This window comes from Rhinoraja longicauda, chromosome 2 (genome assembly GCF_053455715.1).
Source record: "Rhinoraja longicauda isolate Sanriku21f chromosome 2, sRhiLon1.1, whole genome shotgun sequence".
NCBI classification, from domain to species: domain Eukaryota; kingdom Metazoa; phylum Chordata; class Chondrichthyes; order Rajiformes; family Arhynchobatidae; genus Rhinoraja; species Rhinoraja longicauda.
In genome coordinates this window covers 86,321,763-86,336,601 of record NC_135954.1, presented here as the reverse complement: position 1 = coordinate 86,336,601, position 14,839 = coordinate 86,321,763, and the positions used below count along the sequence as shown (strand labels likewise).

Genomic DNA, 14,839 nt, shown 5'->3' with positions numbered 1-14,839 from the left:
TGTGCTTAGGGTCGTTGTCCTGTTGGAAGGTTAACCTCTGCCCCAGTCTGAGGTTCAGAATGCTCTGGAGCAGGTTTTCATCAAGGATCTCTCTGTACTGTGCTCCGTTCATCTTTCCCTCGATCCTGACTAGTCTCCCAGTTCCCGCCGCTGAAAAACATCCCCACTGCATGATGCTGCCACCACCATGCTTCACCGTAGGTCTGGTATTGGCCAGGTGATGAGCAGTGCCGCTTGGCATTCAGGTCAAAGAGTTCAATCTTGGTATCACCAGACCAGAGAATCTTGTTTCTCATGGTCTGAGAGTCCTTTTGGTGCCTTTTGGCAAACTCCAAGAAGGCTGTCATGTGCCTTTTACTGAGGAGTGGCTTCCATATGGCCACTCTACCATAACGGCCTCATTGGTGGAGTGCTGCAGATATAGTTGTCCTTCTGGAAGGTTCTCCCATCTTCACAGAAAAACTCTGGAGCTCTGTCAGAGAGATCATCGAGTTCTTGGTCACCTCCCTGACCAAGGCCTTTCGCCCCGATTGCTCAGTTTGGCCAGGTGGCCAGCTCTATGAAGACTCCTGGTGGTTCCAAAGTTCTTCCATTTAAGAATGACGGAGGCCACTGTGCTCTTCGGGACTTGCAATGCTGCAGAAATTGTTTTATACCCTTCCCCAGATCTGTGTCTCGACACAATCCTGTCTTGGAGGTCTACAGCCAATTCCTTCATCATCATGGCTTGTTTTTTGCTCTGACATGCACTGTCAACTGTGGGACCTTATATAGACAGGTGGATATCTTTCCAAATCATGTCCAATCAATTTAGATTACCACTGGTGGACTCCAATCAAGTTGTAGAAACATCTCAAGGATAATCAATGGAAACAGGATGAATATAAGCTCAATTTTGAGTGTCATTGCAAAGGGTCTGAATACTTATGTAAATGTGATATTTCAGTTATTTATTTTTAATAACTTTGCAAAAATTTCTAAACACCTGTTTTCACTTTTTTATTATGGGGTATTGTGTGGAGGTTGATGATAAAAAATTTTTTTAATCCATTTTAATATAAGGCTGTAACGTAGCAAAATGTGGAAAAAGTGAAGGGGTCTGAATACTTTCTGAATGCACTGTATGTTCAATTATCCATTTTCGCAAGCCAGAATTTCATGAATATAGCGCAGTTGAGGATTAGTTATGAACAAATAAATTAGCAGCAAGAGAAGGCCTCTCAGCCCCTCAATCTTGTTATATCATTCGGGAAGATCATGGCTAAATTTAAAACCTCCATATATTCTTGCTAACCCGCAGTATCCTTTCATCCTTCATTTGTCAAGAAGCAATCTTCAGCCTTTCATCTGATTGATTGAAGAATACTGCTAAGTGTCTTCACATCTTCCCCCCCATAAAATGGTGTAATTCCTTTGCTGACAAGCATAGAACTGAACCAATCTGCTTAAACTTGCATTTGCGTTCAAGATACAAGATATTGCTGTTTCTGGAAATAAGCAATTTTTAAAAAAATAATGTATTTCAATCATCAACAAAAAGAAATACTTAAACTTCCGAGATAACAATACAATACAATGTTCACAGGATATAATAATAGGAAGCAAGATTTGATGACAAAAATGTGTACTTCATGAAATATATTTACTACTATTTAACTTAAAGAATGCAAAATAATTTATCATTGGAGCTCAATTAAAAAATATATATATATCATACTGATGACCTAGAAAATTACTTGTGTACCTGACCGCTTGCCTTGTCTGTCTGTGATGTAGCTGATTGCAGCCGTTCACAGGATGCAGAGGCAAGGGTAGAATTCTGTTGATGCTGTAAAAATGTTATGAAGGAAGTAAACGCTGCAAATAGACAGCAGCTGTTTCAACTTGGTGACCTGCCATCGAGGGTCCTAAAGTCGTCCTCAAGGGCCCCTTGTTTTAGGAGATGGAAACCCTGATGGCTACAAATTATCCTCGTCGTTGTGTGTCTCTGTTCGTGTGTTAAGACCAGATGCGGACAAGGTCAGAAAGTTTGGCAAAGCTTGCGAACTATGAAAACCTTTATGAAAGTCAGAACTATAAATAGGAAGGTCCACATGATTGACTTATAAGATTACACACATGGTGCAGTCATGTCAAAGTGTTTGTGTTGCCAGTTTATTGCCAGCCTATTTATACATTAGGATTTTGACGCTCAGCAAGCTCGGTGTTTTGAACATGGAAAATGAGAGTTCTCAGGCCAAAGCTGCCAGAACACTCAAGGAAAGGTTTTTCCAGGTCTTGCTGAGCAATGATTACAGTGCATTGAAGGAGATCCTGAGGCAAAAGAAGATAGATGTTGATACGGTTTTTGAAGTGGAAGATGAAGACATGGTCCTGGCATCTTATAAACAAGGTACATATGTCTGAAGAAGGGTCTCGACCCGAAACGTCACCCATGCCTTCTCTCCAGAGATGCTCCTTGTCCCGCTGAGTTACTCCAGCACTTCGTGTCTATCTTCGGTCTAAACCAGCATCTGCAGTTCCTTTCTATACAGAAATTGAACATTTGTCTGGAAAGGCTAATAAACTGGGTAATTTGCATTAATTAAGGTCCATCAAGCTGCATGAATGCATTCAGATTTTAAAACTCCTACAAGAGACTGGAATTTGTTTTCAAAATTTTGTTTAAAATAGATGTTTGGGTAATTGCTATTATTAGTCATTAATTTAGTAAGGTTGTTAAACTAAATATTTACAAAGAATGATTTAGTTGTCTTATTACTTCTAACAAAATTATTACATTGATAGCTGCTTTGTTGATTCCATAAAACCTTTGTAAAGTCAATTCACAATTACAATCCTGTTCCCACAACTAGTAAAATGTGAAACATCAAAGTTAGTGATGGGAACGCATAACGGCCAAACAAGTATGTAATTGACCTAAAAAATTCAAAGATTGCTGAATGTAATTCAACTGGTTAAGCTGCATCTCTGGAGAACATGGATAGGTGACGTTTCTTTCTTCACACTGATTGTAAGGGTGGGGGGTGGGAGGGGGGAAAGCTGAAAGAGAGGCAAGGCAGGCCAAAGTGTGGCGGGTAATAGGTAGACACAGGTATGGGGGAAGTGGGGGGGGGGGGTGATAAGCAAATGGTTGGGACAAAGGAGGGAGATTAGAACAGAAGGCGTGCTACAAGCAAATTAAGGAGTTGGGAAATGTGAAGTCAGAGAAAGGAATGCAGGAGGAGGGGGAGGGGAGGAGAGGTGAGGGGGGGGGAGAATTTGAAAAATGGTTAAAAAACAGGAAATCTAGTAGGCATTGGTGGATCAAGCACAAATGTTACAAATGTTCAGCAAATGGGTCGCTGAGTCTACACTTGGTCTTGCCGATGTAACTTGTAACATGTAATTTTCCAAGACATCTCAGATACTAAATGCATTTTTATAAAGTGTTTCAAACAGTTTAGTACCTCCACAGCTTCATATAACAGGGCGGAGACTTATGATGGAGTGGGGTTCAACTGAGGGCAGTGAGACATGGACAATGACTGTTTTCTCCAAACCGTTTCTTAAAATACAACAGTGGTCACACTGGCTTAACATTACAATGGCTTTAATTCACATTATGATACCCTGAAGATGTGACTGGTGTAATTTCAATACAAGTCCTTCCTTTATTATGCAATATTTACGTGCATGGCTTTTATAGAAAGCTCTCAGAGTACGGGTGCATATACATGACGAAGTTTAAACCAAACCACTATCTTTTCCATAAGAGATGGGGAGGGAACTGGCTGTGGAACATCTTAAAAATATGTGAACTGAGGTGTGAAGTTTTATCTGTTTTTTCAAATGTGCTACTCCTGAACGCAAATTCCAAAGGAGCCATTCTCTTTGACAGAATGGTCACCTGTCACCTCAGTCATGCAGCATGGAACAAGGCCCTTCAGCCCAACTAGTCCATGCTGAACAGGATGAACATCTATGCTAGTTCCACTGCTGACATTTGGCCCATATCTCCCTCAATCTTTCCTATCCTTGGACATTTCCAAATGTCTTTTAAATGTTGTTATATTTACTGCCCCAACCACCTCCTCTGGCAGCTCGTTCCATGGACCGACTGCCCTCCGTGTGAAAAAGTTGCCCCATAGGTTCCTATTAAATCTTTCCCCTCTCATCGTAAACCTATATCCTATGGTTTTTGACTCCCCTGCATTGGGTAAAAGATCCTGTGCATTCACCCTATATACTCCCCTCATGATTTTACTGACCTGTATAAGATCACCCCTCAGCCTCCTGCGCTGCAAGGAATAAAGTCCCGCTCAACAGTTCCCTATAGCTCAGCCCCACAGGTTCTGGCAACACCCTCATAAATCATCTTTGTACTCTCATTCTCATCCAAACCGTTGATATACACCACAAACAGCAATGGTCCCAGAACCGATCCCTGAGACACACCTAGTCACAGGCCTCCAGTCCAAAAAACAGCCCTCCACCATCACCCTCTGCCTCCTTCCATGAAGCCAATTCTCCATTCAGTCGGCTAACTCTCCCTGGATCCCTTGTGATCTAATCTTCCAGAACATCCTACCACGCAGAACCTTGTCAAATGACTTGCTGAAGTCCATATAGACAATGTCTACAGATTTGTCAACTTTACTGATTACTTCTTCAAAAAATTCAGATGGATAAGCCATTATCTTCCATTTATAAAACTACAAGTTGTTAACATCCTTAAAGAACCAAGTTTTAATGTAATTTATTTCAAGGTGTTAACAACATTTAGGAAGGAAACAGGATATTCAACAACATTTTTCCAATTGAAAGTGTTTAGAACAAAGTTTTAATGTTATCTTAGATTTGACCAATATTTTTTGCCTACGAAATCTTTGCTTCACAATCACATTCTTCACCGGATGCGTTACTCTGAGTGTACTCTGAGTGTAGGCGATGGCTGGATGGTCAGGAAGGGAATGAGCACAAGGGTTATACATACAATCTATATATAATATGCAGTTCATGTAATCCATCTCCTGGTGCCTTACCAGCAACGGTTCCAGTACCTGATTACAATGTCTTCCTTTCCCCAGAAAACTAATTTTGTGTAAATAGCTTTACTGCAACATCATTATTGCAGTTAACCAGTTCTACAGTTATCAGAAGTTTTGATTCTTTCAGTGACCCGCTATTTATGAACACTATTCCATCCCTACAGAACAATAAATAAATAGGCATTTATTCACAAAATACTGGAGTAACTCAGCAGGTCAGGCAGCATCTCGGGAGAGAAGGAATGGGTGACGTTTCGGGTCGAGACCCATAAATAGGCATGTTTTGCTTCATTTAACTAACTCTTAATTCTTCTTAAAGGCATTCCCGTAAGGCTGAGGATGACTTACTTCCACAGCGTGGAAGAGGCCTGCATGTGAATCCTTTTAATGTGGGTTGAACACTGAACAGTAGCTGCAATGTGGTGTTGACAGAGCAAAGTCTTGATCCAGCGGCACAAAGATCAAATACAATTGGAGACAAACCCTGCCTCACAACCTTAACAAAGTTTCAAAGGTTCAAAGGGTTCAAAGATCTGTTTATTGTCACGTGTACCAATTCAGGTACAGTGAAACTCGAATTATATCTACTCATACAGAATCAGTCCACACACACAATTGCACAAATCCTTTTCCACAATTCAGTCCCTCACCAATTTGTCATTATGTCCCTGATATCTCAGCACCCCTCCACCTAAGCCACAGTTGTTCAGAATCCACGCCACAACCCCTCTACCCCTTACTTAGTCCACCCTCCCAATCTCTCACGTGTCCCTGTTCTCTCCCCACCAAGCCTTTCCATTCACCATACTTCTATCATGCATTCACTCTCTGGGACCACCTCTGAACTGTCAGCAAGCACACACCACTTTAGTCCTAGGCTTGAGGTTCATCCATGGGTAGCAGGCCAGCAAAGGTTATTCTCCCATTGCCACCAAGCATAATCCTGGAGTTTACTTGGTGCAGGAAGGGAATTCGGATGCAAGTCTTTGCAAGTCTCTGCTACAACAGTCGAACATGTGAATTTTGATGCAACGTGCATTTACAAGGAATAAAAACAGAAAGAAACTCAAAAGGTCAGGCAGCATCTGCAGAGTAGGAAACAGAGTTAACGTTTCAAGTCGTTGACCTTTGATTACAAAGAGGGAAATTTAGAAAATGGGCATGTTCTCATTTGCAAAGACGAGATGGAGTGAACAAAGATATGCCTGCAAGAAATAAAAGCTGAATGACAAATAAGGAGTTAGTGCCAGTGGAGAGAGGGTGATGAAGTCTTGTTGTGTGCAGAAAATCTGAAAGTCTGAAGAAGGGTTCCTACCTGAAAGATCACTTGTCTATTCCCTCCACAAATGCCATCTGACCCACTGAGTTCCTCCAGCACATTGTGTTTTGCAGAAAATATTTTGGTTCTCTTTGTCAAAATAAAGGGCAAGCCGTTTTGGACAGAAATTAGGATAAATTTCTTCGCTCAAAGAGTGGTGAATCTTTGCAATCTTCTACCTGAAGGGTTGTGGTGGTTCATTCACTGATTATAATCAAGATCAAGATTTCCAGTTATTAAAGGAATCAGCGGGTATTGGAAGAGAAAGCAGGAAATGGTGTTTTATGTAGAAGGTCAGCCTGATTTTGTTGAATGTTGAAGCAAGTTCGAGACGCTGAGAGTTGAATTCCTGGATAACTTTTGTATATTCTTTGTATTTATTAAAAACATAATTTTTTTTTGCTTTAATATTAAAGCCCTTCTAAAGAAAGTTTGGACAGGCAATTTCCAAAGAAAGCTGAGGCAAAACTTAACATGAAATATCTGCTTCCCCAGCAGAGGTTTCAAAAAGAAAGCAACATAAATTTAAAGTAACTGGTAAGAACATTGGAGGGAGAAGTGAATTACACTTTGCATATACATATATATATTTCAAAATTCATTGGTTTAAAATATTGATATTCCCTGCTAGAATGCTGTAAAAATAATATCATAATCTAATCTGTTACAGAAGTGAAGATACAATTTGGCTGCACAGAAATAGAGATAGTACAGGTTTCTTTTTGTTTCTCTGCTCCTAATACAACCTGTTGCCTGTATTCATTTTATTTTTTTAAAAGACAGAAAAGGAAAGGAAACTTTAAGAATACTTTTCAATCTTACTTCAAATCTTACTTAAGGGTAGCACAGTGGTACAGTTGGTAGTGGTGCTGACTCACAGCACCAGACCCCTGGGTTCGATCATGACCTTGGGGGCTGTCTACGTGGAGTTTGCATGGTCTCACGGTGACCAAGCAAATGTCATCTGGGTGCTCCAGTTTCCTCCCACATCCTGAAGATGTGTGGGTTTGTTGGGTTCGCGTTATTTGCCCCTTGTAAGTAAGGAGTGGATGTGAAAGTGAGATAACATTGAACTAGTGTAAACCAAAGATAATAGAGCAGAGCAAGATAGACCACTCAACCCTAAAAACCGTAGTATGTCATGGCGTCATTTTAGTAGACGGAAACCATTTTAAAAGAAAAATAACAAAAATCTGTGAATTGATAGGTGAGATATATTCTGCATTTTTATGGAATCATCACACATTATGTTCCCCCAAAACACTGATTACACGGCGAGAGGCATAACGGACGATGGGTTTTGCTTACTAAAATGGCTCCTTTGCATACTACACTTCAGTATAGGTGATTTCGACGGAGTGGTCTATCTTGCTCCGCTCTATTAACTTTGGTGTAAACAGGGTGACTTATGGTTGACATGGATTCAATGGGCCGAAGGGCCCGTTTCCATGCTGCATCTCTAAGCTAAACTAAATGACTATGAAATTAATGTTTTTGTTTCCCTTTTCCAGGTTACTGGCTACCAAGTTACAAATTAGGGACATCCTGGGCAGCCAGCCTGCACTTAGCCGTGATGTTTGGTGACCTGGAGATGATTACAATACTACTAAATCATAACGCCAGTATAAACTACCAACCAAATGGGAAAACGCCTTTACATGTTGCCTGTGAGGTGAAAAACAGGGACTGTGTTAGCATTCTGTTGCACCATGGAGCTAATGTCAACTCATTCTCACTGAGTGGACATACACCGTTACATTTATGTAAAACCAAGAAGTCCATTGCATGTGCAAAACTCTTGATCTGGAATGGTGAGCTGCACCAAATGGATTTTCTTCATGACATTAAAAAAACGATACAAATATATTTAAAATTACAACAAAATAAAATGTATAACATTTGAGTTTTATCAATACATTTTAGGATCATTGTGAAGTTCCCTTTATTGTCCATGCAATCTTCCATCTAGGGTTCAACTAGTGAATTAGTGAATGAGTGATATACATCAGAGATTTACAGCAACCTACCTTTCTATTGACTAGATAGACTTAAAATGCTGGAGTAACTCAGCGGGACAGGCAGCATCTCTGGAGAGAAGGAATGGGTGATATTCCAGGTCGAGACACTTCTCGACCCAAAACATCACCCATTCCTTCTCTCCAGAGATGCTGCCTGTCCCGCTGAGTTACTCCAGCATTTTGTGTCTATCTTCGGTTTAAACCAGCATCTGCAGTTCCTTCCTACACATTTCTATTGAGTAACCTTGACTGCCTGTTTTCTAGTGTCATAATTCGGAACAGGTAATTCCAAGGATAAATGCAGATAATTGAGCCAAAAATCAGATAATTCCATGCATTTATGGCTTAGACCATATTAGACACAAAAAATGATAGCTTATACACCAAGACATTTGTAAAAAGATTACTTTTTCTAGTTTATAAATTTGCCTGTATAAAATTAAACTCAGTCTAATTATTTAAAAATCTTCCCTTCTAGAATTAACAGTGAGTTTACTGAGCAACAAAGTGGATTAAAGTCACAGAATAATTGAAACTTAGCAGCAGGCCGTAGCCCATACTGATCATGATGCAATTGTCTGTGCTTATCCTATTTACCAATACTTGGTCCATAACCTGTGTGTTGCCAATTCAAATGCTCATTTAGATACTTATTAAATGCTGTGAGAGTCTTTGTTTCCACCACCACATTTTCAGGCATTGCATTCTAAATTACAATCACTTTCTGCGTGAACAGTTTCTTCCTTATATCCCCACTAAAATAATTATATCCAAAGCATATATCTAAAATAAATATATCCAAGGTTTATGCCAAATGTAACTAAGTTCTTTGGGGAAAGAGTAGCATTGGTATTTTGGAATTTGCCAACAGCTGCAGCTTATGAGGTGTGTAAAACAGGAACACAACACAATAAATAAATTAAAAAGAACTGCAAATGCTATGAATCTGAAACAACAGCTAACATTATATTATGAATAGAACACAGATTTGTCAGCAAACAAAAGTAAAACAGGCAGGTTAGTATTTGAAGTCCAGACTTAGTGGCTATTGGAGGGTTTTATCTACCATTTCACATTTCATTTGTTAGTGTTTTTGTTGAGTACTTCCAGAGTTTCTATTTTAATTCAAGAAATTAAATCCATTTGTGATACTTTGATTTTATCGGTTGCTTTGGCAAGACGCCAATGTTTTGAAGATGAAAGGCAATCTCTCACACTTGATTTTTAACAGGCGCAAAGTTGAATCTTCAGGCTGAGAATGACTATAAAGAGACACCGCTGCACATAGCCGCCCGCTTCGGTGTACCTGAACTGGTGGCACTTTATGTTGACCATGGAGCCAATGTTGACAGCGTCAATGTCTATTTGGAAACGCCACTCATTGCCGCTATTTACTGGGCACTAGAAATGAAAGAACAACGATACAGCATAAACCATCATCTGATTTGTAGAATGCTAATAGACTATGGAGCTTCTGTAAATGCTCAAGAACAGGATTTTAAGACTCCACTTCACAAAGCTGCATGGAATTGTGACCACCTTCTTCTACAGATGTTGTTAGAATCAGGTGCTTTTGCTGGTTCAATGGATGTTAATGGTTGTGCCCCACTTCAATACCTACTGAAGGTGACAGCAGTACGACCAGCAGCAAAACCAGAGATTTGTTATCAACTGTTGCTAAACCATGGGGCTGCAAGGATCTACCCTCCCCAATTTCACAAGGTAGGAATGCAAATTGGGAATTAGACAACATGTTAATAGGATTGTTATTGTAAATACCTGTTGAATTATTATTGAGCGAAGTTAACAGAAATTAGTGTTTTTACACATACTTCATGCGTTTGTAAGGTGTTAGTTTGACTCAAAAGTCAAGTGTCATGTGAGAAAATATAAAATTGTCCATTTTGGCAGAAAAATATATCTTTTTATCATATCAATAGCACCTATATGGTGAGACCATGCAGGCTTTTGAAATGCAGTGTATCCTGGGGCAAAGTTCACAAAATACTTATTCAGGTACAGCAAGTGATTAGTAATTAGGAAAACTAATAGGCTTGATTATTATTTGGGGAATTGATACAAGAGTATGAATGTTTTGCCTCAGCTTTATATGCATTGATGAGACCACATATACAGCACTGTGTACAGCACAGCTTATTTAATGAAGATGCATACTACAGGTTGAACACCGATTTTCCGGCAACTATAATCCAGACAAAATTACGAGAGCTCAGTTGAAATTCCCTGAGTGACCACAGATGGCATTGTAAACTAAATGTGAATGGAATGACTTGTCTGTCGACCCATCCTCAACTCCCACTGTCTTCCAGGCCGTTTAGAGCCCTGGCTTACGATACCACTCCCGACTCACACGGTGAGCCCGTCTCACCTGCTGCTGCTTCTGCCTTTTGGCAGTAGCTTTATCTGCTACCCGCTCAACCACCGCCACCTACTGGTCCTGTCACGGTCCACACAGCCTCTTCCACCCCCACCCCTCTGGAGGAACTGAGGGGGTGCCGGAAAATCAGTGTTCAACCTGAAATTAAAAATCAGAAAATGTTAATTAGACTAACACCTGGATTGGGGAGATTGTGTTATGAAGGAGGGTTTGGAAGATTTAGAAGTGGACATGGAGAGGACGTTTTTTCTTCTCGGAGAACGTAGATCTAGAGGCCATTTTTAAAAAGTAAGACATTGGAGAGTTTCAGTTTTTGAACACATTTGAGTTTCCTAACACTTACTTGCAATGTTTTGAGAGTAGTAACAGATATTGTTCAGTGCAAACTGTTTGATTTAATGTGACTCTGATATCTGTGTTGTTTTGGCTGCATTAGGTCCAATTACTGTTGGCATGGGCTGCTTTTTTTGTTAGCCGAGGTTTGATTATTTGGAACATTTGCTATTGGATTGAACTTACAATAAACTGGCTTTGCATCTGGCCTGCTGTGAATGCTGGCAATGTATTCTATTGTACTTGCGGTGGTTTCTCCAAAGATGAGGTGTTGCACTTTGGCAGGTTGAACGTAAGGGGAAAGTATACAGTGAATGGAAAGACCCTGAACAGCATTGATGTACAGAGGGATCATGGGGTCCAAGTCCATAGCTTCCTGAAAATGGCAACACAAGCAGAAAGAGTGGTAAACAAGGCATACATTATGCTTGCCTTCATTGGTCGGGCATTAGGTAGAAGAGCTCTAAAAGACTTTGGTTATGCCACATTTTGAGTCTTGCATGCATTCTTGGTCGCCTCATTACATGAAGGCTTTGGGAGAGGGTACAGGAGAGGTTTACCAGAATGCTGCCCGGATTAGCTACAAGGAGAGGGTGGAAAAATTTGAGAATATGAGGAGAGACCTGATAGAAGTATATAAAGTTTTGAGAGACATTGATAGGGTATACAGCCAGAACTATTTCCCAGAGTGGAAATGTGAAAGATTAGAGGGTACAATTTTGGAGGCAAATACAATGTTTAAGAGGCTTTTAGTTAGGCACATGGATGCGCAGAGAACTGAGGGATATTTATCACGGCAGGCTGATGAGATTAGTTCATCTTGACATCATTTTCGCCACAGACACGTGGGCCCGTTCCTGTTCTATAATTCCATGTTATATCATTATACCTTTCCAATCATGAACCAATGAGCAACTTTGAAGCAATCTTCATTAAATTAAACCAAAAGGCTAACTGAGAGTACTTCTTTTGTGAATGTTTAGGTTCTCCAATCATGCTGTGCCAGTCCAAAGGCGGTTGAAGTCCTGGTCAATTCTTATGAATCAATTCATTCTACGTGGAAATGGAGAAGTGTTATACCTGATGATATTTTAGAGGTAATTCTGTTTGACTTCTGTTTCCTGTAAATAATCCCAAATTTACCAAGAATGATCAGATTAAAGACAATGGTGTCTGCGAGGTTGACAGCAGCAAGCCCAACACAATTAAATGCATATTTACCTCTTGCTCAGTATTAGACAGAAATTGAATATTTAGCTATATTTGTGTCATTTTGGAATAAAAGTGAAGCTTTATTGATGTTAGTGACCACTTCGACCCCACATTACCGTCAATGGAAAAGTTATGACTGAGTTGAATTTTTACCGGACTTGTCAGGTGGTGGGATTAAAAATGGGTGAAAGTCTTTAAAAAATCATTTCCGTTCTGCTATGTAATTGTGATGCTTCCCACTGTGTGTTGTGCTTGGTTCAAATTTGGGTAAATATGCTTCATTGCTTTGTGGAGATGAGGAACGCAGAACCAGATCTATCTTATTTGTTTGCTTGGTGTTAATTTTTTAATGGTCTGTGGCGACTCTGATTATTATCAAACAACTGACCGGGAACGCAAACTCGACAGCTTGAGCTCACTAATTTAAATGAGATGAAAATCAACCTCTCTTTGATACGAATGGTCAATAGCTCTGTTAAATTACAAGCATTGCCAAAATGAAAGTTCACATTGGCATTTTAACCATTTTATTGATTTCTCCTGCTACCTTTAATGATTTAAGATCCAATGTCCCTGTGTTTCTCCACATTCATATTATTCTTGCGTCTGACCTGCTGAGTTCCTCCAGAGTTTGTTGTTTTGCTTAAAAATTCCAGCGTCTGAAATCTGCAGCCATCTACAATGTTTCGTGCTGTGTTCTTTTTCTATTTATGGCTATTGATATAGAATAAATTTAGGATGACTATTCAGTAAACTGTCCGACTAGTAGATTTACAGATATGAAATAATTTGCTAGAAATGAAGTAACACATGCAAATTATAAACATGTACTGCCAAACATACTTGTAATGAAATAAGATGGCTGCATCACATTCTGTCCATTTCAATTTAGTTAGAACAGAGGCATATATAATATCTCCTGTGTCACACTCTGGCAACACGTAATTACAGGTAATCATTGTGATCAAAATTATTATGCTTAAAGTAGTGACAAAGCAAAATTCAAATCAAAAGCTTGTGATTATTTGCAGGAAATATAACGTAACAATCACTTATCAATAAACAGGTCATCCGAGTCATCCTCTTAAATCAGGAAAATATTTCCCCTAGCCAAAAACCACAAACCATAGAACAATTAGAAACTAAGTATGGGGCAAATGCAACAGCCCCATTAAGTCCAAACAGGCATAGAATATAATGAAACAAAAGCAGGAAACATGAACCTGAGAGCACACTTTGCGCAGAGAACTCCAGCTTGTTCTCCACCCACTCTGCCTCTCCCATAACTGCATCACATCAATCACCTCCCCATTTGGTAACTTTTGATCTATAAAACCAGTCTGTGACCCACAATGTTCCTTTTATTTTACAGCAACATTCAGCGTTTTATAAATCTCTGTTCGACGTCTGTGGAAGATCGCCCCGTTCTCTGATGCACTTGGCTCGATGTACTATTCGGAGCGTGTTACGAGCAAGGTGTTACAGTGCCGTGCCAAAGCTTCTCATCCCACATCGAATTAAACAATATATTTTATTAGAGCCAGAAGGTGTGATATACTGAACATCAGAATTCCATTTTAACTTTAATGTATGTTCACACTTACAAATATGTTAATGAAAGTTTTAATCTTCACTGATTAACATTAAAATCCTCTTCAATTAAATCAACACATTGAACACATCTAAGGGCACTTGTTTTGCGGTTAGCAACAAAGGAAGTGTATTTTCCTGCTGCGATGCTTTTACAAACTTTCTGTGGGCTTTTGACCAGGAACATAAACTAGAAGGCCTCAGTGAGGTGATCTTCTGTAACAGATCTGTGATTTGTGTGAGCAACCAAAGAAACAATGTGTCTCTTCCAATGTGAAACTTCACCGAACCACGTAAAAACTGGGAAGTATAAATTAGGAAGTGTATTTCTCAATTAAATCATGTGTAGAAAGCTTAATACATAAAGAAAAGAAAGATGGAAATGAGAGAGGGAGTAAAGCAGGCGAAGAAGATTTAAATTACTTCAAATATTAGTTTAGTTTAGAGATACAGTGTGGAAGCAGGCCCTTCAGCCCATCACATCCACGCTGACCATTAGAGTTATAGAGTCATTGAGTGATACAGTGTGGAAACAGGCCCTTCGGCCCAACTCACCCACACTGGCCAACAATGTCTCAGCTACCCTAGTCCCACTTGCCTGCACTTGGTCCATATCACTCCAAACCTGTCCTATCCATATACCTGTGAAGTGTTTCTTAAACGATGGGATAGTCCCAGCCTCAATACCTCCTCCGGCAGCTTGGTCCATACACCCTCCACCCTTTGTGTGAATAAGTTACCCCTCGGATTCCTATTAAATCATTTTGATTTGATTCCTATTAAATCAATGGGAGACCATTGATCTCCCATGCACTAGTTCTATGTCCTACACACTAGGGGCAATTTACAGAATCCAGTTAACCGACAAACCTGCATGTCTTTGGAATGTGGGAGGAAAGCGGAGCAGTCTCAGAAAACCCACGCAGTCACAGGGAGAATG

At 39.9% G+C, this 14,839-nt stretch overlaps 1 protein-coding gene across 1 annotated transcript; it reads left to right on the top strand.

Moving 5' to 3' along the window:
* Positions 1 to 2,214: 2,214 nt before the first annotated feature.
* On the top strand, positions 2,215 to 14,334 carry asb4 (ankyrin repeat and SOCS box containing 4). Its single transcript, XM_078422703.1, has 5 exons — positions 2,215 to 2,392; positions 7,860 to 8,159; positions 9,598 to 10,088; positions 12,081 to 12,194; positions 13,682 to 14,334. Exons 1-5 carry the CDS (start codon positions 2,215 to 2,217, stop codon positions 13,868 to 13,870), a joined length of 1,272 nt encoding a protein of 423 aa, XP_078278829.1. The 3' UTR covers positions 13,871 to 14,334.
* The last annotated feature ends 505 nt before the right edge of the window (positions 14,335 to 14,839 follow it).

Coding starts and splice junctions, on each gene's coding strand:
- asb4 (XM_078422703.1), top strand. CDS start 2,215: ATGGAAAATGAGAGTTCTCAGGCCAAAGCTGCCAGAACACTCAAGGAA. Junction 2,393..7,859: donor CCTGGCATCTTATAAACAAG/GTACATATGTCT, acceptor TCCCTTTTCCAG/GTTACTGGCTACCAAGTTAC. Junction 8,160..9,597: donor AAAACTCTTGATCTGGAATG/GTGAGCTGCACC, acceptor GATTTTTAACAG/GCGCAAAGTTGAATCTTCAG.